At 37.0% G+C, this 27979-nt stretch overlaps 1 protein-coding gene across 1 annotated transcript; it reads left to right on the top strand.

Moving 5' to 3' along the window:
• The first annotated feature begins 5769 nt into the window (after positions 1-5769).
• On the top strand, positions 5770-24393 carry SUCNR1 (succinate receptor 1). Its single transcript, XM_073803699.1, has 4 exons — positions 5770-5988; positions 8535-10191; positions 18889-19024; positions 21277-24393. The coding sequence occupies exons 3-4, from the start codon at positions 18965-18967 to the stop codon at positions 22228-22230; spliced, it is 1014 nt and encodes a 337-aa protein (XP_073659800.1). The 5' UTR covers positions 5770-5988; positions 8535-10191; positions 18889-18964; the 3' UTR covers positions 22231-24393.
• The last annotated feature ends 3586 nt before the right edge of the window (positions 24394-27979 follow it).

The raw sequence follows: 27979 nt of genomic DNA, 5'->3' as shown, positions 1-27979 counted from the left end.
CCACGGCATGCGGGATTTTCCCAGACCAGGGCTCAAACCCATGTCCCCTGCATTGGCAGGCGGATTCTTAACCACTGCGCCACCAGGGAAGCCCAACACCTTATTTATTTTAAATGTGTCTAGTTGTCTGATTTCTTATGTAAAATGTCCTATTCTCTTTAGTTGTCAGATTTAAAAACTTAAATTTGATAACCAATAAATCTGAAAATTAGTAATTAAAATTAGTGTTAGTTTTAAACTTATTTTTATTAGGTTAAAACACATGAAATTGCCATATATAAAGTAAAAATTACCCAATGTCAGTCACTTTATGTTTTGACCTGATATTTTCTCCTTTACCATGAGAGGGACAGAATAAGAGTCAAAGGCTTGGGTTCAGGAATCAGACAAGCCTTCAAATTATAGTCCAGTCATTTACTAGCTGTGTGACTGTGGACAATTATTTAACCTTTATTTGGCCTCAGTCTCTTCATCAGAAAATTAGGAATATAATCATATGCACTGCATTAAATTCTTGTTTTTCTTTGAAGTTTTGAAATTTATTTTATTTATTTTTTATACAGCAGGTTTTTATTAGTTATCTATTTTATATATATTAGTGTATATATGTCAATCCCAATCACCCAATTCATCACACCACCACCACCCCTATCACTTTCCCCCCTTGATGTCCATGCATTAGTTCTCTATCGGTGTCTCTATTTCTGCCTTGCAAACCAGTTCATCTGTACCATTTTTCTGGGTTCCACATATATGTGTTAATAAACGATATTTGTTTTTCTCTTTCTGACATACTTGACCCTGTATAACAGTCTCTAGATGCATCCATGTCTCTACAAATGACCCAATTTCATTCCTTTTTATGGCTGAGTAATATTCCATTGTGTATATGTACCACATCGTCTTTATCCATTCATCTGTCGATGGGCATTTAGGTTGCTTCCATGTCCTGGCTATTGATAATAGTGCTGCAATGAACATTGGGGTGCATGTGTCTTTTTGAATTATGGTTTTCTCTGGGTATATACCCAGTAGAGGGGTTGCTGGGTCATATGGTAATTCTATTTTTGGTTTTTTAAGGAACCTCCACACTGTTCTCCGTAGTGGCTGTATCAATTTACATTCCCACCAACAGTGCAAGAGGATTCCCTTTTCTCCACACCCTCTCCAGCATTTGTTTGTAGATTTTCTGATGATGCCCATTCTAACTGGTGTGAGGTGATACCGCATTGTAGTTTTGATTTGCATTTCACTAATAATTAGTGATGTTGAGGAGCTTTACATGTGCATCATGGGCATCTGTATGTCTTCTTTGGAGAAATGTCTGTTTATGTCTTCTGCACATTCTCTGATTGGGCTGTTTTTTTTTTTTTAATATTGAGCTGCATGAGCTGTTTATATATTTTGGAGATAAATCCTTTGTCCGTTGGTTGGTTTGCAAATATTTTCTGCCATTCTGAGGGTTGTCTTGTTGTCTTGTTTGTAGTTTCCTTTGCTTTGCAAAAGCTTTTAAGTTTCATTAGGTCCTATTTGTTTATTTTTGCTTTTATTTCCATTACTCTAGGAGGTGGATCAAAAAAGATCTTGCTGTGATTTATGTCAAAGAGTGTCCTTCCTATGTTTTCCTCTAAGAGTTTTATAGTGCCTGGTCTTACATTTAGGGCTCTAATCCATTTTGAGTTTATTTTTGTGTATGGTGTTAGTGTTCTAATTTCATTCTTTTACATGTAGCTGTCCAGTTTTCCCAGCACCACTTATTGAAGAGGCTGTCTTTTCTCCATTGTATATTCTTGCCTCCTTTATCAAAAATAAGGTGACCATATGTGCGTGGGTTTATCTCTGGGCTTTCTATACTGTTCCATTGATCTATATTTCTGTTTTTGTGCCAGTACCATACTGTCTTGATTACTGTAGCTTTGTAGTATAGTATGAAGTCAGGGAGTCTGATTCCTCCATCTCCATTTTTTTCCCTCAAGACTGCTTTGGCTATTCAGGGTCTTTTTTGTCTCCATACAAATTTTAAGATTTTTTGTTCTAGTTCTCTAAAAAATGCCACTGGTGATTTGATAGGGATTGCACTGAATCTGTAGATTGCTTTGGGTAGTACAGTCATTTTCATAATATTGATTCTTCCAATTCAAGAACATTGTATATCTCTCCATCTGTTTGTGTCACCTCTGATTTCTTTCATCAGTGTCTTATAGTTTTGTGCATAAAGGTCTTTTACCTCCTTAAGTAGGTTTATCCCTAGGTATTTTATTCTTTTCGTTGCAATGGTGCATGGGATTGTTTCCTTAAATTCTCTTTCTGATCTTTCGTTGTTAGTGTATAGGAATGCAAGAGATTTCTGTGCATTAATTTTGTATCCTGCAACTTTACCAAATTCATTGATTAGCTCTAGTAGTTTTCTGGTGGCATCTTTAGGACTCTCTATGTATAGTATCATATCATCTGTAAACAGTGACAGTTTTACTTCTTCTTTTCCAATTTGTATTCCCTTTATTCCTTTTTCTTCTCTGATTGCCGTGGCTAAGACTTCCAAAACTATGTTGAATAATATTGGTGAGAGTGTACATCCTTGTCTTGTTCCTGATCTTAGAGGAAATGCTTTCAGTTTTTCACCATTGAGAATGATCTTTGCTGTTGGTTTGCTGTATATAACCTTTATTATGTTGAGGTAGGTTTCCTCTATGCCCACTTTCTGGAGAGTTTTTCTCATAAATGGGAGTTGAATTTTGACAAAAGCTTTTTCTGCATCTATTTCTGCATCTATACTGTTTTTATACTTCAATTTGTTAATATGGTGTATCACATTGACTGATTTGCATATACTGAAGAATCCTTGCATCCCTGGGATAAATCTCACTTGATCATGGTGTATGATCCTTTCAATGTGTTGTTGGATTTGGTTTGCTAGTATTTTGTTGAGGATTTTTGTATCTATATTCATCAGTGATATTGGTCTGTAATTTTCTTTTTTTGTAGTATCTTTGTCTGGTTTGCTATCAGGGTGATTGTAGCCTCATAGAATGAGTTTGGGAGTGTTCCTTCCTCTGCAATTTCTTGGAAGAGTTTGAGAAGGATGTGTGTTGGCTCTTCCCTAAATGTTTGCTAGAATTCACCTGTGAAGCCATCTGGTCCTGGACTTTTGGTTGTCAGAAGATTTTTAATCACAGTTTCAATTTCAGTGCTTGTGATTGGTCTGTTCATATTTTCTATTTCTTCGTGATTCAGTCTTGGCAGATTGTGCATTTCTAAGAATTGTCCATTTCTTCCAAGTTGTCCATTTTATTGGCATAGAGTTGCTTGTAGTAATCTCTCATGATCTTTTGTATTTCTGCAGTGTCAGTTGTTACTTCTCCTTTTTCATTTCTAATTTTATTGATTTGAGTCCTCTCCCTCTTTTTCTTGATGAGTCTGACTAAAGGTTTATCAATTTTGTTTATCTTCTCAAAGAAACAGCTTTTAGTTTTATTAATCATTGCTATTGTTTCCTTCATTTCTTTTTCATTTATTTCTGATCTGATCTTTAGGATTTCTTTCCTTCTGCGCACTTTGGTTTTTTTTGTTGTTGTTGTTATTGTTTTTTTTTTTTTTTTTTTTGCTTTTTCTTCTTTCTCTAATTGCTTTAGGTGTAAGTTTAGGTTGCTTATTTGAGATGTTTCTTGTTTCTTGAGGTAGGATTGTATTGCTATAAACTTCCCTCTTAGAACTGCTTTTCCTGCATCCCATAGGTTTTGGGTCGTCTTGTTTTCATTGCCATATGTCTCTAGGTATTTTTTTATTTCCCCTTTGATTTCTTCAGTTATCTCTTGGTTATTTAGTAACGTATTGTTTAGACTCCATGTGTTTGTGTTTTTTACATTATTTTCCCTGTAATTGATTTCTAATCTCATAGCATTGTGCTTGGAAAAGATGCTTGCTATGATTTTAATTTTCTTAAATTTACCAAGGCTTGATTTGTGACCCAAGATATAATCTATCCTGGAGAATGTTCCATGCACACTTGAGAAGAAAGTTTAATCTGCTGTTTTTGTATGGAATGTCCTATAAATATCTATTAAATGTATCTGATCTATTGTGTCATTTTAAAGCTTGTGTTTCCTTATTAATTCTCTGTCTGGATGATCTGTCCATTGGTTTTAAGTGAGATGTTAAAGTCCCCCACTATTATTGTGTTATTGTTGATTTCCTCTTTTATAGCTGTGAGCATTTGCCTTATGTATTGAGGTGCTCCTATGTTGGGTGCATATATATTTATAATTGTTATATCTTCTTCTTGGACTGATCCCTTGTTCATTATGTAGTGTCCTTCCTTGTCTCTTGTAACAGTTTTATTTAAAAGTATATTTTATGTGATATGAGTATTGCTACTCCAGCTTTCTTTTGATTTCCATTTGCATGGAATATCTTTTTGCATCCCCTCACTTTCAGTCTGTATGTCTCCCTAGGTCTGAATTGGGTCTCTTGTAGACAGCATATATACGGGTCTTGTTTTTGTATCCATTCAACAAGCCTGTGCCTTTTGGCTGGAGCATTTAATCCATTCACGTTGAAGGTCATTATTGATATGTATGTTCCTATTACCATTTTCTTAATTGTTATGGGTTTGTTTTTCTAGGTCCTTTTCTTCTCTTGTGTTTCCCACTTAGAGAAGTTCCTTTAGCATTTGTTGTAGAGCTGGTTTGGTGATGCTGAATTCTCTTAGCTTTTGCTTCTCTATAAAGTTTTTGATTTCTCCATTGAATCTGAATGAGATCCTTGCAGGGTAGTGTAATCTTGGTTGTAGGTTCTTCCCTTTCATCACTCTAAATATATTGTGCCACTCCCTTCTGGCTTGTAGAGTTTCTTCTGAGAAATCAGCTGTTAACTTTATGGGAATTCCCTTGTATGTTATTTGTCATTTTTCCCTTGTTGCTTTCAATAATTTTTCTTTGTCTTTTTTTGTCAGTTTGATTACTGTGTGTCTTGGCATGTTTCTCCTTGGGTTTATCCTGCCTAGGGCTCTCTGCTCTTCCTGGACTTGGGTGGCTATTTCCTTTCCCATGTTAGGGAAGTTTTCGACTATAATCTCTTCAAATATTTTCTCGGGTCCTTTTTCTCTCTCTTTTCCTTCTGGAACCCCTATAATGAGAAATTTCTTGCATTTAATGTTGTCCCAGAGGTCTCTTAAGCTATCTTCATTTCTTTTCATTCTTTTTCTTTATTCTGTTCCATGGCATTGAATTCCACCATTCTGTCTTCCAGGTCTCTTATCCATTCTTCTGACTCAGTTATTCTGCTACTGATTCCTTCTAGTGTATTTTTCATATCAGTTATTGTATTGTTCATCTCTGTTTGTTTGTTGTTTAAATCTTCTAAGTGTTTTTTCTTTAATTCTTCTAGGTCTTTGTTAAACGTTTCTTGCATCTTCTGGATCTTTGCCTCCATTCTTTTTGTGAGGTCCTGGATTATCTTCAGTATCATTATTCTGAATTCCTTTTCTGGAAGGTTGCCTATCTCCACTTCATTTTGTTGTTTTTCTGGGGTTTTATCTTGTTCCTTCATCTGTTACAAAGTCTTCTGCCTTTTCATTTTGTCTATCTTTCTGTGAATGTGGTTTTCCTTCCACAGGCTGCAGGACTGTAGTTCTTTTTGCTTCTATTCTCTGCCCTCTGGGGGATGGGTCTATCTAAGAGGTTTGTGCAAGCTTCCTGATGGGAGGGACTGCAGGTGGGTTGAACTGAGTTTTGCTCTGGTGGGCAGAGATCAGTAAAAGTCTAATCTGCTGGTCTGCTGCTGCGTGGGGCTGGGTTCCCTCCCTGTTGGGTGTTTGGCCTGAGACAACCCAGCCCTGGAGCCTACCTGGCTCTTTGGTGGGGCTAATGACACACTCTGGGAGGTCTCACACCAAGGAGTACTTCCCAGAACTTCTGCTACCAGTGTCCTTGTCCCCATGGTGAGCCACAGCCACCCCTGCCTCTGCAGGAGACCCTCCAACACTAGCAGGTAGGTCTGGTTCATTATCCTATGGGGTCACTTCTCCTTTCCCTGGGTCCTGAGGTGGACACTATTTTTTGTGTGCCCTCCAAGAGTGGAGTCTCTGTTTCCCCCAGTCCTGTCGAAGTCCTGCAATCTAATCCTGCTAGACTTCAAAGTCCTATTCTCTAGGAATTCCTCTTCCCATTGCTGGACCCCCAGCTTGGGAAGCCTGACGTGGGGCTCAGAACCTTCACTGCAGTGGGTGGACTTCTGTGGTTTAATTGTTTTCCAGTTTATGAGTCACCCACCCAGCCGTTATGGGACTTGATTTTATTGTGATTGCACCCCTCCTACCGTCTCATTGCGGCTTCTCCTTTGTCTTTGGTTGTGGGGTATCTTTTTTGGTGAGTTCCAGTGTCTTCCTGTTGATGATTGTTCATCAGTTAGTTGTGATTCTGGTGCTCTCTCAAGAGGGAGTGAGCACACGTCCTTCTACTCTGCCATCTTGATCCAATCCCCCTGCATTAAATTCTTTTGTATATTAAAGGAATTAATAAGCACAGTGTTGTTACAGAGTGAGTGCTCAAAAAACGTTAGTGAAAGTTATTAACATTGGATTTAATTAATATTTTGATTGTCTTTCCCACTGTTTTCTTTTTCTTATTGAATTTCCTGATTGGTGCCCCTGGTTTATATTATATTTATATGCTCTTGCATTCATAGCTCATTGCATTTTCATATATTATCTCATTTGATATTATGGACATTATGAGTTTTATGGGGTAGGAATTATTATGCCCCCTTTGCAAACAAAGAAGCCAAGTTTTGTTATATTTTCACAGAGCGCACAGTGAGTAAAAGGCAAAACCACGTGAGAATTCACTAACCTTTTTTCACCAAGCTTCCTTTTATAAGGTCATTTGGAATGGATATTCCTGTGCAGCAAATATTCTAACATTGATGGCATTGGATTGACATGATCATTCTGAGGAAGTCTTCTCATTTATTACAAATATCTGTAATAGCCAGAATTTATTTAGCACTTAGTATATACCCCATACTACATATGTATAAACTATGTGCTTCTACTATCTACATAACAACTCCATGAAACTGGCACTCTTATAGTGCCTGATTTACAGATAAGAAACTGAGAGCTAGTAAGTGGTGAAGCCAAGGTCTGAAAGGAAGAAGTTTGTCTCCAGAGCTGGTGCTCTTAACCAGTACACTGTATTACCTCTTAGTAAATTATACTGCAAACTTACTGCTTTCAAAGTTTCATTTCTCCTCAACCAGTAAATTTCAACATGTCACATTGTTTCTAAAACAAAACAAAATAAGACCAAAACCAAAAAAAAAAAAAAAGAAAAAGCCAAAACACTGTCCCCATTGAAATTTTGAGTGCTGAATAGAAATATTTCCTAGGAGGTTTGTACTCTCACAGGCAAGACTGCTACATAATTTGCAGAGTCCAGTGCAAAATAAAATTAGAGGACCCTATTTTAAAAAGTTATTAAGAATTCCAATTAGAATGTGACAGTAGAGCATTAAATCAAGTATGTTGTCCTGTGGAGCATGAGACCCTGTGTGACTAAAAGGTAGTACACCCATGACATGGGCCTAAGCAGGGCCCATAACCCCGTACCTGGCCTTGGCCCAGCACATCTATCCTATTGTAGGCTCCAATAAGGCCTTGTAATGGAACAGAAGCACTGGAGACCTCTTATTGAGTCTGTCTCAGAATTACTCTAGTTTTTGCAATGAGAGCTCCCTGAAGCAATGGGACCGTTGGTGAAGTAAGACTTGGGAGGGAAGCAAGGCTACCAGATCTGCTGTGAGAAAGGAGAAGCAGAGACCAGATTTCATCTTAGCGGTCCAGAGTGAGATAGTGGTCAGGATGTGAGGAGAAGAAAGAGGAAGTTCTGGGGAACTCCCACTATCCCACAAAGAGGGAATCACCCTTGCCTCCCATCAGAATGGTGGCAGAAACCTGTAAACTATATCCATTTATCTTGGTCATTTGGTTGGGGGTCCATGCTAATTTGTTTAAAATTAGTAAGGCTGGCACTGGTCATTCAAATGCTTTGCTTTTTGCACTTTTAAAGTTGTAGACAAAGAATAGTTTTTAGTCTTCCTTCTAAAGGTAGAAATGAGTTGCATTTCTGAAAAATAGTTGTCATTAATTTTTTTTTAAATAAATTTATTTATTTATTTTTGGCTCCATTGGGACTTCGTTTCTGTGTGCGGGCTTTTTCTAGTTGTGGCGAGCAGGGGCTACCCTTTGTTGTGGTGTGCAAGCTTCTCATTGTGGTGGCTTCTCTTGTTGCAGAGCATGGGCTCTAGGTGCTCAGGCTTCAGTAGTTGTGGCACGCGGGCTCAGTAGTTGTGGCTCAAGGGCTCTAGAGCTCAGGCTCAGTAGTTGTGGTGCACGGGCTTAATTGCTCCACGGGCATGTGGGATCTTCCAGGACCAGGGCCCGAACCTGTGTCCCCTGCATTGGCAGGTGGATTCTGAACCACTGTGCCACCAGGGAAGTCCCAGTTGTCATTAATTTTTTTTTTTTTTTTTTGCAGTATGTGGGCCTCTCACAGTTGTGGCCTCTCCCGTTGCGGAGCACAGGCTGCGGACGCGCAGGCTCAGTGGCCACGGCTCACGGGCCCAGCTGCTCCGCGGCACGTGGGATCTTCCCGGACCGGGGCACGAACCTGTGTCCCCTGCATTGGCAGGAGGACTCTCAACCACTGCGCCACCAGGGAAGCCCCTGTCATTAATCTTTGATCTTTGATTCAATCTGTGGTGTACATCAAAAGTATTGTCATTCTGTATTGGAGGCAATCAAGAATTAGAGCAGGTTTGAATCAAAATACATAGGTTTAGCTCAGGTCCCTCTCCTTACTGATTCTGTGATCTGTGATTCTGTGATTCTGTGATTCTCGAGAAAGTTAATTAACCTCTCTGAGCCTCAGTGTTTTTTAATCTGTAAAGTGAGAAAATTTTAGAAATAATAAACAACCTCGGAGGATCTTTATAAGTATTCAATACATAAAGGTGCTTAGTGCAATACCTGGCACATCACAAGAATTCAACAAATTATAGAGACATTATTTCATATAAATATGCATTTATGAGTATACTTGTATTTCATGTATATATATACTTTTAAGTATATAATATAGGTAAATAAATACATATGTGTGTATACTTATAAAATATATTTTTTAGGTTTCTGAGTTTTGAGTTCTTGTATATCAGAGAAAGGGAAATACTTGGCTAGGAGGACTGGCTGCAATAATTTCTTTTGGGGCTTCTGTCTGTCACTGCCAATTGAACATTCAACTTTTATGGCATTCATATTAAATTACTACTGCCTGCACAATTAGGAACTTTTTCAGCATCATCCCAATGCTTCAAATCAAGCAGACTGAGTGTTTACTTGAGTATAAATCTAATATAATCCTCAGAAAAAGCCAGGTGTGTTTCCTGTTTGAAGTGGTGGTTATGTGTTTCCAGGTGTTATGCAGAGCATGGATTGGGATGCATAAATTGTCTTCTATTGAGGTTATCTTACTTAACTGCCACCTCTCTCCCTAATCCCTAGCTACCTGATGTATTTTTTATATGTCTCTTGTTTTTAATCACTGAAAATAAAATGGGAAATACCTTAAGCTCTAGTATCCCTTTTGATAGTACACTGACAGCATATATTCAGCTTTGCCTCCAAAATTTCAGTTTTATAGTTCCCTCAAATTTGTTGAAAACAGCTGTTTAGCTATTATATGCCCAATACAGAATTTGCCAAAATTTGCGAATTTGAAAAATGAAGAAAAAAGAGAAGCAATTGTAAACCCAACACAAACAGTGCTTTACCTTTTCTTATTATTTAAATATGCAAATGAACATGGAAATAATGAGTGTTTCTCTGTTGTTTTGCTAGTGAATGGAATAATTTCAACAGCAGTCTTTTTAAAACCTATATGTGAAATGTGTTTCCCATGAAATGAGTCATTTGTTTTGTGTCTAAACTTCTCAGGAAATTCGCTTACATGAACATCTGACTTGGAGGCTTGACTGAAGAAATTTCTCCTGAACTTTTGAATTATTAATCTTGGCTGCATGATATGCAAATCAGTCTGCACTAACTACGGCCAGCAGCACAGCACTGGGTCAGAAGCTGTGTCAAGTGGCTGGTAAAGAATTTCTGTCAAGGGATCAGGGCCTTCTGACACAATGGTAAGCTCTGATGCAACTCATGTTGTCAGGTATATAAAGTAATGCTAGACCTCCCAATAGTTAAGGGTTTCTTTTAAAAGTGTCCTGTGAACAATTAAGGTTTTAAGTAATGTTTAAATGAACTGTCTGAACCGTCATTTGTAAGTACATGTAGAACAGCAAAAGAAAGGAAGTCATAGTTGTTTCCTCATTTATTTTTTACCAAATTTTGTCTTGTTTTAATTGCCAAATACTAAATTTATTTTATTATTTTAATAAAATAATTTATTTTATTAATTTTATTTTATTAATAAATATTAAATTTATTGTATTAAATTTAATACTAAATTTATTTTATTACCAAATACTAAATTTATTTTATTAAGTACTAAATTTACTTTATAATTTATTTTATAAATTTTATTAAATTAATTTTATTAAATTTATTTTATTTACTAATGTCTTGGTAACTGATATTTCAACAAAAAGAGTAATTGGATTTACTTAAATACATATAACTACTTATAGAATGTAATTTAAAGTTTCTAAATCAGATGAAAGAATCTAGTCTATAATATTTGCATGTTCAGAAAATAATGTGTTAGAGGAAATTTTAAGACATTCCAGAAATGAAATTTAGCATTTATGTTAGTAAAAATTACATTATTCAAGAATATATATAGTTCACCAAGGAAAAAAAGAAAATTGCAGAAACTATTGCTATTACACCTTTCAGAAATTTTAATAATTGGTGAAGTACTTTTAAAGAACTTCATTAACACACAAGTTGATACCATACTATCACTTTTTAATATCTTGATTTCTGGTATAATTTTTGGAATATATAAAAATATATTAAAAATGAAGTCATCAATATTAAATGATTGTATATTTTTAGTGTAAATATTTTCATTCAGTTTATCAATGAAAAATTAATTTGTTTATAAATTACTCATTGCTATATAAACTTGTAGTTAAGAATTAAAATTTTATAAATGTTCTTTGTTTAATTGTGATGATTATAAGAAAAAGCAGTTTAAAAGCTAACAGACTATCAAACATATTTTTAAAGTTAAGTTTTAAAAATGTTCATTTTTAAAAGGCTGAATACAATTAAAGTGAAAGAAACATTATTCCTAAATTAAAAATGAGAACTACTGATCTGCTTATGTAAGTAAGTTGAATATTATTTATAGTTTAATACCTCTAACAGGTTTGGATATATTTTTATAAATATAATTAAAGAATTCACTTTAATTGCCAATATCTAAAGGAAAAAATTGTTAAAAATAATTAATCCAAATCAGCTATAACCTATTTATTATGATTTCTATTTCCTAAAAATTAAAAATATAACCACTACAAAGCAGGAGAGAAATATTAATTTTTCATGAGAGAAGTTCCTCTTCAACAGGAATTTTGGTTAAAGGACTAGCTTACTTCATCAATTTGTAGAATTGTGATGGCCACACTAAAAACACATGCAGCTACAAATATCATCCAATTTGAAATCTAAAAACTGTGGGTCCTGGTGAGGTTAAATTGGTTTGCAAATATTAGACAACCTTACCTTTATAAAACCACAAATTACTAATATTGGACTTAGAAAAATTATTTTAAGAATGAAATAAATGTATCAAAAAAGCAGATTATAAAACATCATAAAGAGTATAATATCATTTTTGTAAAGATAAATTCAAGTATATATCAAAGTGTAGGAGGGTATCCAAATATTAAGAATGGTTGGTTATAGAAATTTTTGATTTTTTTTTTTTTTTTTTTTTTGCCTATCTGCTTTTTCTGAGTGAGTGTTACATAATAACAGGTGTTTTTAAAAGTTATTCTTTAAAAAATGAATGAAGCAACCACTCGAAGCAGGACAATGGTTAGTCATTCACTTCCCTTATTCTAGTTGTGGTGTTCTTTATCCCTGCTACCTCCCTTAATCTCTCAATCCCAGTGGATGGCTCAAAAGCAGAAGAATTCTCTGTGGCATCAACATGGCCCCTACCTGCCCGAGTGGTAGCTATTGGTAATCTGGCTTCTAGTTATACAAGTCTTCATGGATGTATTTTTCTTCTATGGCAGACAAAGCTTTAGGCTACACATAAGTTACTGACATAAGTCAGTACATTTAAGAACTGACTAGGCAGAAAGATAAGAATTATGACTAGAAAAGGAGGAAATACAAAAATAAAACAAGTAAGTTTCTTGTCATAATGAGACTTCCTATTGTCTTAATATTCATTTGAGTGTGTGCATCAGAGTTTTGAGTATTCCCAAAATAGAGTTGCCTAGAACTGAGCCTTGAGAAACTCCAATATTTACAACTTGGGCAAAGAAGGATTAGACCATAAAAGAGTCTACAGAGAGAGGAAGGAGGACAAGGAGATTGCCATGTCATAGAAGGCAAGGAAGGGAGAACTTCCAGAAATGGTGGAATGGGAAGTTGCTGGGAATAGAGTAAAAAATAATATTGAAAAATTACCAGTGAGCTAGAAACTAAAGCCTATTATTATTTTTTAAAAGACCATTGACCTTCAGCTGTATTCCTAAGAATTTTTAATATTGTACATGCTGATCTGCAGAAAAAAATAGGAAGTCCAGATAAACCAAAAGGAGAAAGGACACAATAAAAATTATCTGGAATCTCATCACTAGGGATAAAAGTATTAATACTTTGGTACATGTCCTAAGCTTTCTAAGGTTTATTAATTTCAGATGTAAATTTCTAATTTTTTTGTTAATTTTAATTTAAAAAATTGATCTTAGAAGATATATATATCAAATTTTACCTTCTACAACAATATGTCTAAATCACAGCTATCACTACTCCAGTTGCCAGTTTTGAATATTTGTCATACTATATGCAGCATCATCTTTTATAGGGAAATAGAGCAAGGAGCTTAATTTGGTGGATTTACTACTTATCTGACCTTGGAGGAAACATTTATAAAGATGTTTTGTAAACAGTCAAGTGTTTATATTCCTCTTTCCACTGAGCAAGCATTTACAGACCATCTACTTACCTGGTAGTCACTGTACCAGGTGTAAAAGGTAAACTGTGAGTAAGATAAAGTTGTGAGAAATGCTAAGAGCAAGATAAGTATACAATGTGGCGGTGAGGGGGTGCTAATTAGACTAGGGCGTCAGAGATCCTATCTTGGGAAACCCACACTGACACTGAGGTCTGAAAGAATTGTAGATGTAAGACAGAGTATGTGATGGAGCAAGGATCATAGGGGGAATATGTCAGAGAAAAATTCAATGAACTGAACATTAGGAAAGTTGTCTGTGCATTCAAAGAGCAGGAAGAAAGATGAGAAAGGAGGAGAATAATACCAGGTGAGGCTGAAGTGGAGTCCAGGAGCCAGACCATGCAGGCCTTGAAGTCTCATTAAAAATTTTGGACTTTATTCCTTAGACAGTAAAAAATTATTGAAACGTTTTGGTTGAGTAGAGTAATATGATTGGAATTTTGATTGTAGTTTTTTTTAAGATTGTTTAGCTATCATGTTGAAGGTAGATTAAAAGAGGGCCAGAGAAGATGTGAGGAGACCATGGAAGGATATGGTATAGTCCAAGATGATAGTAGCCTGGATTAGAATGGTGATGAAGGAGATGGAGCAATAGTGGTGAATTGGAGAAATATCCAGACATTATAGTCAACGAGACATGGATAGTTTAGTTGTTATTAGAGGTGAGCAACAGATGACTTCAAGGATGTTGCTTGGATATCTGAGGTGACCACCTGGGTAAATGGTGTGGCCATTCACTGAGTTAGGTGGAGGTACAGCAAGACTGAGAAGGAAGTTGGAGAGCTTATATAGGATTTCTGGAGGTAGACGTACTTCTGAGAGATCAATCCGTGGTAATAAGTATAAACCAGTAGAGCTTATAAGACAGGTCTGTGCTGGGATAAACATTGAGAGGTTGATATGTGGATGGTCATTAAAGAGAGAAAGTGGATGAGATCATCCGGGCAGAGCCTAGATAAAGAAGGAGTTCAATACTGATCCATTAGAGATATACATTAGAGATCACTTTTTGTGTCGTACATTCTCTGGGTTTGGATGATGCATAATGACAAGTATCCACCATTCCAGCATCATACAAAATAGCTTCACTGCCCTAAAAATCCTTTGTGCTCCACCTAATCATCCTTCCCTCCCTCCCCCTAAACCCCTGGTAACCCCTGATCTTTTTATTATCCTTATAGTTTTACGTTTTCCAGAATGTCAAAGAGTTGGAATCACAGAATATAACCTTTTCAGATTGGCTTCTTTCACTTGGTAATATGCATTTAAGGTTCCTCCACATCTTTTCATGGCTTGCTAGCTCATTTCTAGAAATTCGGCCACCACATGGCCTCTGACTGAGGTCTCTCCCCACTAATCCATTCTGCTCTCAGACTAATCTTAAAATACCACTTTCATCACCACCTAGTGGTTCCCTGTTGCCTGTCTCAGCAAGTCTAAACAATTTGCTTCACTTTTTATGATCTTTTTATTTATTTATATATTTATTTATTTATTAAGCTCTTTATTGGAGTATAATTGCTTTACAATGGTGTGTTAGTTTCTGCTTTATAACAACGAGAATCAGCTATACATATACATATATCCCCATATCTCCTCCCTCTTGTGTCTCCCTCCCACCCTCCCTATCCCACCCCAGGTGGTCATAAAGCACTGAGCTGATCTCCCTGTGCTATGCAGCTGCTTCCCACTAGCTACCTGTTTTACATTTGGTAGTATATAGAATTCCGTGCAACTCTATCGCTTCGTCCCAGCTTACCCTTTCTCCTCTCTGTGTCCTCAAGTCCATTCTCTACGTCTGCGTCTTTATTCCTGTCCTGCAACCTTGTCTTGTTCCTGATCTCAGTGGAAATGGTATCAGTATTTCCCATTGAGAATGATGTTGGCTGTGGGTTTGTCATATATGCCCTTTATTATGTTGAGGTAAGTTCCCTCTATGCCTACTTTCTGGAGGGTTTTTATCATAAATGGTGTTGAATTTTGTCAAAAGATTTTTCTGCATCTATTGAGATTATCATATGGTTTTTCTCCTTCAATTTATTAATATGGTGTATCACATTGATTGATTTGCCTATATTGAAGAATCCTTACATTCTTGGGATATACCCCACTTGATCATGGTGTATGATCCTTTTAATGTGCTGCTGGATTCTGTTTGCTAGTATATTATTGAGGATTTTTGCGTCTATATTCATCACTGATATTGGTCTGTAGCTTTCTTTCTTTGTGACATCTTTGTCTGGTTTTGGTATCAGGGTGATGGTGGTCTCGTAGAATGAGTTTGGGAGTGTTCCTCCCTCTACTATATTTTGGAAGAGTTTGAGAAGGATAGGTGTTAGCTCTTCTCTAAATGTTTAATAGAATTTGCCTGTGAAGCCATCTGGTCCTGAGCTTTTTTTTTGTTGGAAGATTTTTAGTCACAGTCGCAATTTCAGTGCTTGTGATTGGTCTGTTTATATTTTCTATTTCTTTCTGCTTCAGTCTCAGATGGTTGTGCTTTTCTAAGAATTTGTCCATTTCTTCCAGATTGTCGATTGTATTGGCATATAGTTGCTTGTAGTAATCTCTCATGATCCTTTGTATTTCTGCAGTGTCAGTTGTTACTTCTTTTCATATCTAATTTTATTGATTTGAGTCTTCTCCCTTTTTTTCTTGATGAGTCTGGCTAATGGTTTATCAATTTTGTTTATCTTCTCAAAAAACCAGCTTTTAGATTTATTAATCACTGCTATTTTTTCCTTCATTTCTTTTTCATTTATTTCTGATGTGATCTTTATGATTTCTTTCCTTCTGCTAACTTAGGGGTTTTTTGTTCTTCTTTCTCTAATTGATTTAGGTGTAAATTTAGGTTGTTTATTTGAGATGTTTCTTGTTTCTTGAGGTGGGATTGTACTGCCATAAACTTCCCTCTTAGAACTGCTTTTGCTGCATCCTGTAGGTTTTAGGTTGTCTTGTTTTCACTGTCATTTTTTTCTAGGTATTTTTTGATTTCTCCAGTGATGTCTTGGTTATTAAGTAGTGTATTGTTTAGCCTCCATGTGTTTGTATGTTTTACAGATTTTTTCCTGTAATTGAAATCTCGTCTCATGGTGTTGTGGTCGGAAAAGATACTTGATACGATTTCAATTTTCTTAAATTTACCAAGGCTTGATTTGTGACCCAAGATATGATCTATCCTGGAAAATGGTCCATGAACACCTGAGAAGAAAGTGTATTCTGTTGTTTTGGATGGAATGTCCTATAACTATCAATTAACTCCACCTTGTTTAATATATCATTTAAAGCTTGTGTTTCCATATTTATTTTCACTTTGGATGATCTGTCCATTGGTGAATGTGGGGTGTTAAAGTCCCCTACTATGATTGTGTTACTGTCGATTTCCCCTTTTACGGCTGTTAGCATTTGCCTTATGTATTGAGGTGCTCCTATTGAGTGCCTAAATATTTACCATTGTTATATCTTCTTGGATTGATTCCTTGATCATTATGTAGTGTCCTTCTCTGTCTCTTGTAATAGTCTTTATTTTAAAGTCTATTTAGCCTGATATGAGAATTGCTACTCCAGCTTTCTTTTGATGTCCATTTGCATGGAATATCTTTTAAAAGCCCTTCACTTTCAGTCTGTATGTGTCCCTAGGTCTAAAGTGGGTCTCTTGTAGACAGCATATATATGGGTCTAGGTTTTGTATCCATTCAGCTAGTCTATGTCTTTTGGTTGTAGAGCTTAATCCATTTACATTTAGGTAATTATCAATGTGTATGTTCCAATTACCATTTTCTTAATTGTTTTGGGTTTGTTATTGTAGGTCTTTTCCTTCTCTTGTGTTTCCTGCCTAGAGAAGTTCCTTTAGCATTTGTTGTGAAGCTGGTTTGGTGATGCTGAATTCTCTTAGCTTTTGTTTGTCTGTAAAGATTTTAATTTCTCCATCAAATCTGAATGAGATCCTTGCTGGGTAGAGTAATTTTGGTTGTATATTTTTCCCTCTCATTACTTTAAATATGTCCTGCCACTCCCTTCTGGCTTACAGAGTTTCTGCTGAAAGATCAGCTGTTAACCTTATGGGGATTCCCTTGTGTGTTATTTGTTGTTTTTCCCTTGCTGCTTTTAATATGTTTTCTTTGTAATTTTTGACAGTTTGATTAATATGTGTCTTGGAGTATTTCTCCTTGGATTTATCCTGTATGAGACTCTCTGTGCTTCCTGGACTTATTTCCTTTCCCATACTAGGGAAGTTTTCAACTATAATCTCTTCAAATATTTTCTCAGTCCCTTTCTTTTTCTCCTCTTCTTCTGGGACCCCTATAATTCAAATGTTGGTGCATTTAATGTTGTCCCAGAGGGAAGGGCACGGATGCGGGGCGGGCCTGCAGCGGCAGAGGCCTGCATGACGTTGCAGCAGCCTGAGGCTCACCGTGCGTTCTCCTGCGGAAGTTGTCCCTGGATCCCGGGACCCTGGCAGTGGTGGGCTGCACAGGCTCCCCGGAGGGGAGGTGTGGATAGTGACCTGTGCTTGCACACAGGCTTCTTGGTGGTGGCAGCAGAAGCCTTAGCATCTCATGCCCGTCTCTGGGGTCTGCGCTGATAGCCGCCGCTCGCACCTTTCTCTGGAACTTGTTTAGGCGGTGCTCTGAATGCCCTCTCCTCGCGCCCCCCAAAACAATAGTCTCTTGCCTCTTCGGCAGCTCCAGACCTTTTCCCGGACTCCCTCCCAGCTAGCCGTGGTGCACTGGCCCCCTTCTGGCTGTGTTCATGCAGCCAACCCCAGTCTTATCCCTGGGATCCGACCTCCGAAGCCCGAGCCTCAGCTCCCAGCCCCGCACGCCCTGGCGGGTGAGCAGACAAGCTTCTCGGGCTGGTGAGTGCCGGTCGGCACCGATCCTCTGTGTGGGAATCTCTCCGCTTTGCCCTCTGCACCACTGTTGCTGCGCTCTCTTCCACAGCTCCGAAGCTTCCCCCCTCCGCCACCCGCAGTCTCCACCCGTGAAGGGCCTTCTAGTGCGTGGAAACCTTTCCTCCTTCACAGCTCCCTCCCACTGGTGCAGGTCCCGTCCCTATTCTTTTGTCTCTGTTTATTCTTTTTTTCTTTTGCCCTACCCAGGTATGTGGGGAGTTTCTTGCCTTTTGGGAGGTCTGAGGTCTTCTGCCAGCGTTCAGTAGGTGTTCTGTAGGAGGTGTTCCACGTGTAGACGTATTTCTGATGTATTTATGGGGAGGAAGGTGATCACTACGTCTTACTCTTCCACCATCTTGAAGGTCTCCTATGTCTTGTTTTTAAGACTGACAAGATGAGACTGTCTAAATGCTGATCAAAAGGATGCAGTTGAGGTGGGGAAGCTGAAGAGACAGTAAAGAGACAAGACGGATAACGTGTAGGAATCTTGAGAATTTGGGAATGAGTTGGATCTGGAGTAAGCCCAGAGGAATAGATATTCTCTGTTGTCACAGGAAGGAAGGAGGAGAGGACAGTAACGGAGGAAGGAACCAGAGAGTGGACACCCAGTGGACGGGCTCTGTCTCAGGGATTTGTAGGCAAAACTCATCCATGATGAGTAGGACAGAGGTTTAAAAAAATTGGAAAGGTATGACAATTAAAAATGTAATAAGTCGCGGGCAATGTGAGAGAGCAGTAGAATCACATAACGTCAAACACAGAGTGAAACCAATTTGCTTGGTTCTTCAGCATCGTTCAATGTGTCTGCTGCCTGAGGAAGTTCCGATCTAGCTTCTTCTAGTGTTGGACTTTGTGGCAGGTTGCCATGGAAAGCCTTGAGGAGAGGAATTTAGAGGAATCTCAGAGGAATTTAGGATGTTTTAAAGTAAGTGATTAAAAATAACTTATCAAAATATTGCATTTATCATATCTACAATTCCATGAATTATTTTTGTAAATAAAACACTGTCAAAGTAGCAGCGATCTTGGGAACTCCCTAGCACTCCAGTGGTTAGGACTCGGTGCTTTCACCTCAGGGGAGCTCGGATCAATCCCTGGTTGAGGAACTAAGATTCCGGAAGCCTCGTGGCACAGCCAAAAAAAAAAAAGTAGCAGTGATCTTCAACTGAAATAAAACATTTGAATTTGACAAAAATCAATAAAAGTTCTCCAGATGCCTTCATTACAGAAAATTCTGCTCAATGTTTGCATGCGTCCCAGAAGAGGCAGTTCAGATGCATTTGTTCTTATTTTGCTCTATTTACCAAAATACTATACTAAGAGAATCATTTGATTGCAACTAACACTCCGAGGCCTATTTGATAGGAAATTTTTAGAAAATTTTATTTTCAACCTTGCTTGTTTCTTACTAGAAATAAGTAGGATTTAATATTTCAAAATGGCAATCCAGTACATTTTTAAGAAATTCAATTCTTTAAATAGTCTATCGGACCACAAATAATCTTGCCTCTTTAAAGAGAGAAAGTGGCAGATGAGCAAGACTTTTGAAGTTTGAATGAATCAGATTGCTTATTTTCATGGCCCCTATTCAGAAGGGGCTATGATTGTGGTCTATTACTAAATGTATGACCTTTCAAGACTCACTGACTTTGTGTATAAAGTGAAAGTAATAACAATCCCCAGTCCCTTATGTCACTGTATTAAATGAGATCATCCTCGGAAAGTGGTGAGCACAGTGCCTAGTACACTATAAGTTTTCAGTAAATAGTGGCCACTGGTATTGTTATTACTAATATTTTCAGCTTCATATTTTAAATTTTTAAAATCATGTTTTAACACTGGAGTTGTACAGATTCTATTAAATGTTAAGAATACTATTTTGAGCACTATATTTGTTGCTAGGTCTGCCATAACAAAATGTTTTGGACTGGGTGGCTTAAACAACAGAAACTTATTTTCTCACAGTTCTAGAGGGTAGAAATCCGAGATCAAGGTGTCGGCAGGTTTGGTTTCTCTTGAGGCCTCTTTCTTTGGCTTGCAGATGGCTGTCTTCTGACTATGTCCTCACATGGCCTTTCCTCTATGTGCATGCATCCCTGCCGTCTCTTTCTCATCATATATGGACACAAATATATATGATCTCATGTAACCTTAATTACTTCTTTTAAGGTCCAGCTCCAAATATGGTTAAATTCTGAGGTACTGGGCTTTGGGGCCTCACCATAGGAATTTGTGGGGAGCACAGTCCATCCCGTAACAAGCATGCTGAAGTATGTAGTGAAGGATCACTGCGTGTGGTGCAATAGGCTGAAGGTCAAATTCTGGCTCTGGCATTTGGTGACCTGTGATTAGTAATTTAATTCTTCAACCCAGGTTGTTCTCATGTCTAGTAGGATGGAAGTGGGATTGAGATAAATGGATTCTTCTGAAAATTAGAGATAATATTTGTGATGTGCTGGGCATATATCATGTCAATAAATATGTTGTCTTGTTGCAAAAAATTTTTAAAAACTGGCGTTGTGTTTTATAAACTTAAAACAACAAGCATAATCCTTTGTCAATATGAAAACATAATCAAAGCTATTAATATTGCAAGACTAGAGTTATAAGAATTCCTGTTTCCTCTTCTAGGTTATGGTTCAATTAAATTTAACTCAGAGGATTTGTTGAACAACTGTGATATGCTAGGGACCACAGTCAATCCTGAAGACACACATTGAATTTGACTCTTCACTTACTTCACTGCACTTTCTCTTGGCCTCCTTGTGTTTGTCAAGTCCTCTATGCATGTTTCCACGTCTGTGCCTTTGCATGTGCTTTTCTTTATGTTTGATACTCTTTATCATTATCTGATATGCACTTATTTATTTCCTGATTTTTCCCGAGAGTATAAATTATTTGAGATGAGGAGCTTTGTTTTACTCATGGCTGTCATCCCGTGTCTAGCACATAGTTCAAAGGAACTCAATAAATATTTGTTGAAATAATATATTAGTGATATATATGTACATGATTATGTTTGTATACATATGCACTCCTTACTAACGTAACCAACTCTCTGCAGTTCAACTTTTAAGTGTTATTTGATGATGATGTTGATGCTGCTGAAGTTCTGCAGTTTTATCTTCAGTCGTAGTCTAGTGATTCATCCTTATATTTTCTCTCTCTCTTCTTTAGGCATGGAATGCAACTTGTGAAAACTGGCAGGCAGTGGAGGCTGCTCTGGAAAAGTACTACCTTTCCATTTTTTACGGGTTTGAGTTTATTGTAGGAATCCTTGGGAATACTGCTGTTGTTTTTGGCTACATCTTCTGCCTGAAGAACTGGAACAGCAGTAACATCTATCTCTTTAATCTCTCTATCTGTGACTTGGCTTTTTTGTGTACCCTCCCCATGCTGATGAGACAATATGCCCAGGGAAAATGGACATATGGGGATGTGCTCTGCATAAGCAACCGATATGTACTTCATGCTAACCTCTACACCAGCATTCTTTTCCTCACTTTTATCAGCATTGATCGATACATGCTCATGAAGTATCCGTTCCGGGAACACTTCCTACAAAAGAAAAAGTTTGCTGTTTTAATCTCTTCGGCCATTTGGGGTTTAGTAACCTTAGAGCTCCTGCCCATGCTTTCTCTTATAAATCCTGTTGTAGCTTCCAAACACACCAACTGTACTGATTATGCAAGTTCTGGAGACCCCAGTAACGTCCTCATTTACAGCATATGTCTAACCTTCTTGGGGTTCCTCATTCCTCTTTTTGTGATGTGCTTCTTTTATTTCAAGATTGGTGTCTTCCTGAAGCATAGGAGCAGGCAGCTCTCTACTGCTTTGCCCCTTGAGAAGCCTCTCACCTTAGTCATCATGGCAGTTGTGATCTTCTCCGTGCTTTTTACTCCCTATCACATCATGCGAAACGTGAGGATTGCTTCACGCTGGGGGATCTGGAAGCAGACCCCATGCACTAAGGCCACCATCAACTCCTTGTACATTGTGACTCGGCCGTTGGCCTTTCTGAACAGTGTCATCAACCCTGTCTTCTATTTCTTTATGGGAGATCATTTCAGGGAGATGCTGATGGATAAACTGAGATACCTCTTCAAGTTCCTTACATCCTTCAGAAGATGAGCTCACGGACTAACATTTTCATTCAGGGAAAACTGAGGTGCTTGTGTAACAGATTGTTTTACACAAGCAGCTATAGGCCAGTTAGCGTTTGATAACTCACAGACGTAAATCAGAGAGGGTCACAGATTTGACCCTGTTTTAAAGGCATGTTGGACCCAGGGTGTGTGAAAAGGAGAGGATGGGAAGTATTTATTGGTTTCTTGACCTAAGCATTGAAAGGAGTCGGACTAGCACCGTCTAATGTTTGAGCACATAAGTCCAAAATTCTAGATGTTATAAGACCTTCTCAATCAGTGTACAAGGAACAGAAGCTGGATGAAGCAGTAAGTTGCCTGTGTTTAATCACTGGTCAGATTGTAAAAAAGACAAATTTTGTTGGCACCATTCTGTATGTTATTCATACAATCTTATAACTTTGTGTGAGAACCAAGTAATAGAAGATTGGTCATATGCTATTAAATACTGTTGCTAGAAGTGCTCTTGAGCATATTTAGAGTAAACAGTAACAACATGAGTAGAAAGCAATATAACGAGTTCAAGGATGCCTATATTTCTTTATATTGATCATGAATTGGGGTCAAGTTGTAATTTTAAGCCCTTTTTTATTGTATGGTTTTTAGTGAAAAGAATCCTATAAAATAAAAAGAGCTGGTTTAATAAAGAGAGCAATATGAGACGGTTTAATAAAGAGAGAGACATATTTGAGCTTGGATCTCAGGAGACTTGGGTATAAATGATTTTATGCGAGTGCTAGAGAGAGATACCAAGGATAACTGCAAAAATTCCAAAGTCATAGAACAAAGCACCTACCAGGAAACCCAAAGCAAGACAAAACAAAACAAAACAAAAGTGAGCACACTGTTTTTATAATGAGTGTGCCATCTGGCATTTTATGATCACAATTTGATTGTCAGTGCATGGAAATATATTAAGTTCATTAGCCTTCCTGATCTTGATTAAGTAGTAAACTTTAAAATATATTAATAACATAAAACCAGCAAGTAAGAGGAAATGAAATGGTAAGACCAAAATTTGTTGGGTTATTTTCCCTTTCAGAAGGAAAAAAAAATCACGGTTTTTCCACCTCCCCACACACACTTTTTTTTTTTTTTGGTAAGCAATGGGATCATTTACAAGGACAACTTTATCTTGAGAAAGTGACTCACATCTTCAATGAGACATTTCCATAGAACATTACCTAAGACCATTGGAGGGAATGTTCTAAACAAAATGCACTATATGAACTTGCAGAATATATGGAACATTTATGTATATATCAATATAGATTATCTCAGGAGGGCTACTTAGACACCATTCCATGCCACAAAACAAATTTAGGGGAAAAAAATGAGTGCTGCATTAGCTATCTGAAGTCAAAAAGTATCACATAATAACTCACTTATTGCATGTAATAAAATGTGTGCATGGCTACATGTGTATGCTCTTTTCCTTGAGGCCATTAGCTGTAATGTGAAGGATAAAATAAGCATTATGAGAGCAAAGACATAAAATTCCATTGTCCTTCCTGTTTTGAGATACTCTGGTAATATTATATTCTGACATTCCAAAAACCCAAAATATTCCCATTGAAATACTGTAAAAACACATTACCCACAAAGGATTTGTTTTCCTACCTAACATTAGGCTTTAAAATATTTTTTCATGCTTTGTCTTTATTATTAATATTTTTAAAATGTCAATGTAATTTTACAACTGCCTGATAGTTAATCTTCTGAATTTTTTCATCAGAAAAGGCTGCAGAAAGGGTCTTAGGAAAGAAATATTTGCTTACCTGAAAATATTAGCAGATAAGCTTAGCAACATATAATTTAATTGCAATTTGTATTTTATGCATTGGTTTTCATTTGGAAAGATGAAATTCAATTTGCCTCACATCTATGCCAAGAAGTGGCAGGGGTAGACTCTTTTTAATAGTACAGTGAAATATTTTGTGAAACTATAAGCTCTTACATATATCTTTTAACCAAAATGTTAAGTAATTTTATAGCACATTTATCTTTTGTTTTGCTCAAATCTGTCACGTGGTAACTTAATCCTTAACAGACTAAAGAGACCTGCACTGAAATTATAAGAGCCACTCCATTTGCCTTTTGTACTAGGTGATTACAATCACAAACAATAAATAATGGAAATCCTTTTGCATTTGTGGTTTTCAAAGGAAATACTGTTGGATTTTTGTATCTTGTCTTTTATTGGCTCCCTAGTATCTTCGGAATCATGTCTAAACTACTCGGTCCAGCATTTTTCAGTCTGGACCCACCTATTCTTTGCACATTCTCTCTCGTTGCTTTTGTCACAAATTATACCCTCCAGCCAAAGATAGCTACTTCATTTCATTATATTTAGAACTTTCTTTACTGGGTACACCTGGATGCTCACCCTTGTTTTTTCATGCCCACATATAAAAAAAATCTAAGCCTTTATTAAGATCCATCTTATCTGTCACGTCATCTTAAAGCTTTACTTTTAGATCTTCTCCTCCCAAAATCTGGAAATAAATCTGCCTACCTCTAGGGCTTCAGACTACTTTTGAGTACTGTTTTTATAAAACACATTATTTTGGGCCTTATATTATAGTTGTTCAGATTCAAGTCAACTCTTAGGTCTGCTAATGGAAAAACCATATGTAACTTTTTAATTTAATTTTTGTTGTCTTCATAGCACCGAACAAGGTACATTTTAAACGATTCTTCATTATGAATGAATATCTTATAGAACAAATTTGAATTCAATGCTCCTTTTAAGGGTGCATATCAAGCTATTTTCTGTCATCACTACTTTTATAATGAATGCTATTTTGTATGAAGGATAGAGTGTCTATACACAAATACATGTGCCAGCCGCCATTGCCCTGTCCCTTATATTTTCCTCTATAGTTTTTAGCATAGTTTTAATGAATGCTTAAGATCTGTGCCTGCTAGTTCCAAATCTGGGTCATGCTGAAGTTGGTCTCCATTGATTGCCTTTTCTCTTTAAGTTCTTTAAGTATGGGTGACAATTTCCTGTTTCTTCCCATCTAATAAATTTAACTATACTCTGAGCACTGTGAATAACACCTTGTGGAGACTCTGGATTCTGTTACGTTTCATTGAAAAGTACTGATATTTTGTTTCATGGCTGAACTCAAACTCTAAACTCTGCAATCTCAGTTCAGCTATTTTAGCCAGCTTAGAAACTAAGCTGTTTAGAATCTACCCAGCACATCCATAATTCAGAGGTCAGCTAGAGACTTGAGCAGAGTTTATACACAAGATGTATATAAACTCGTCTGTAGGATCTTCCCCCACTTACTTTCCAGATGCTGAGTTCATCCTGAACTTGTCCTTTGCTTTCTCACGCCAGATAGACACAACAGGTTTCTTTCTGGATTTTAACAACCCTGCGTTGCCTGACAAGGACCTGCACCCACGCCACAAGCTGTTTAAAAAGAAAGATCTTCACACACTTAACCTTGGAATATCATGCTATTTTGAAACTTGAGTGATATAATATCCATTGGTGACAGTGGTTGTTCCCAGATGCCAGATCTAAGTGGAAGTACTCATCAAGAGCACAGTGGTTAGTCAGATCTCTTGGGTTCAGCAATCCAAGCAGGATGCCATGAAAAAGGATCTGCAACAGAAGAGGAGAAGGAAACATGAGCATGGGTATAAATGAGACATATTCCAGGGACCTTACAAAAATACATACCTGGGCAGGATTTTAGACATACTGAGTAGGTAGAGTACAATCAAGAAAAAGCATTATTATTTTATGATTCTATTTGCACTCCCAAATTGGTGGACCTGGAGAAAGTCTTGGCATACATATACAAATTTTCTATATAGAGAGATTAATATATACATATTTAATACATGTAACAGGAAAGTAAACTCATGACATCAATCATGCAATCACTTAGTTCCTATGAGACATTTTCTCATTAAACTTTGTCTATACCAGGAGACTGATGAGACTTAAACTGAAATGTGCCTTGGATGCTAAAGACATTTAAAATAAAAATAAAAATCATATTATGTATTATGTAAACAGGTAGAATCATGTGGCAGCTTGCCACTTGTATAAAAAAATACTTATTCAACAAATATTTCCAGTGTTTGCCAGAAATTTTGTCGTTGGTTAAGCTATGAATAACAAATATTTCTTGCCTTCAATTAGGTCCTGGTCTTATAAGGAAAACAGACACATAAACAGACAGGAGTAAGTACAGGGCAAAAATAGAGATGTGCCCAAAGTGCTAAAAGTGCATGGAATCATTCTGTCACAGTAGGTTGGGGAATGATTTGGGGGTGACACCAATCCTGCTGAGGGCTGCCATGTGGAGGGGGGTGGGTGTGGGGAGGGCAACAGAAGGGGTGAGGCATAAAGGCATATGCCTGGAAGGTAGACATTTGCAGGCAAACCCCATGAGGGATCAATTCTTGTCTAAGTGTGCATTTTTAGATGAGACGGTCAGTAGTGTCTTTCTGGAAGTAGAGAAACCATACATGTATGCAAAGCTGTTCAGCTTGCAATGCAGTGTACATGGAACCATTCAAGAGCTCTCCAACTAGGACTTTTCCTAAAAGGGTTATTTTAGGGAGGCTTAAACAAAGACAGAAAATAAAATTTACTAAACAGTTAAATTATTAATTTGACATACTTTTTCCTGCTCTCTTTCTTTCACTGCTCTACCAGCTTTGTCACTCTTACCCCAGCCTCCTCTTTCTTCAATATTGGTCTTCTCAGCTCCCTCTTCTTTTTCACTCTTTCCCTTCAGAAAATTTCATTGATTTATGTCTTATCTCTGAGCTTAAATTGATTCCTGTGCCACCTCTACAGGGAAATTTGATTTTATCTTCAAATCTTCTTTCAAGATTTTATAAATACCCTGTCAATAAAGAGACATATTTTAGAAATATTGGTATCATATTAATTATGGCATCAAATAATTAAATCAATGAGATGGAGTGTCACAATTTATCTGTTTATAGCAATGTTTCTCAAGATACATAAAAAGAGGATTGAGATCAACATTACCTGCAAATCTCTCAAAATATATTTTTTTTAATTTGTGAAAAATTTCATGCCCCTTCTGAGGTAAAAGAATCGCTTTGAATGTCTGTTCATTCTCAGAGAACCTCCAGTGTGCAGCCTCAAAATGTTAATACAACAGTATAGAAATATCTACCCCAGTATCAATTATAGAAAGCAACCTCATTTTGTAACTATGGTTTCCTTTATAGAGATCACAGATAAAATATTCAGTATGCAGCACACATCATTTTTTGATTTATCAGTCTAGGTGCAATTATCAGTAAAATTTATATTGCTTAGAAATAGTTTCTAATCTTTTTACTAATTATTGTTTATAATTACTTACAAAAAGGAGGAATTTTGTTTTGGTCTTGTCACTAACTACCCAGAGCTTTAGTACCCATTACTCTATTTCTGAGTCACATAGTTCAAAACAGTTATTGGGAAACCCCATGATTTAATTTAGACAGCATTTAAATGTTTTAAAATATTGTTAAATCAGTCTGACACAAATAAATCAATTAAATAAAATAAATAAATAAAAGACCATACCCAGTACCACCTTTTACTAATATTTTCAAGGTTGTGGGCAGGCAAGGGGCATAAGCAAAGCAGGGAATGCTCTGGAACATTGAGAGCACCTCCCCAGGTCCTTCCTTCTCCCAGTAGAAAAGCCCTCTGACCCAAAGTATTGGATAAGGTATCTAAGAAA

The sequence above is a fragment of the Tursiops truncatus genome, chromosome 4 (genome assembly GCF_011762595.2).
Source record: "Tursiops truncatus isolate mTurTru1 chromosome 4, mTurTru1.mat.Y, whole genome shotgun sequence".
In the NCBI taxonomy this organism is placed as follows: Eukaryota; Metazoa; Chordata; class Mammalia; order Artiodactyla; family Delphinidae; genus Tursiops; species Tursiops truncatus.
Note: the sequence above shows the minus strand (reverse complement) of the source record. Positions and strands in the feature narration are given on the sequence as shown.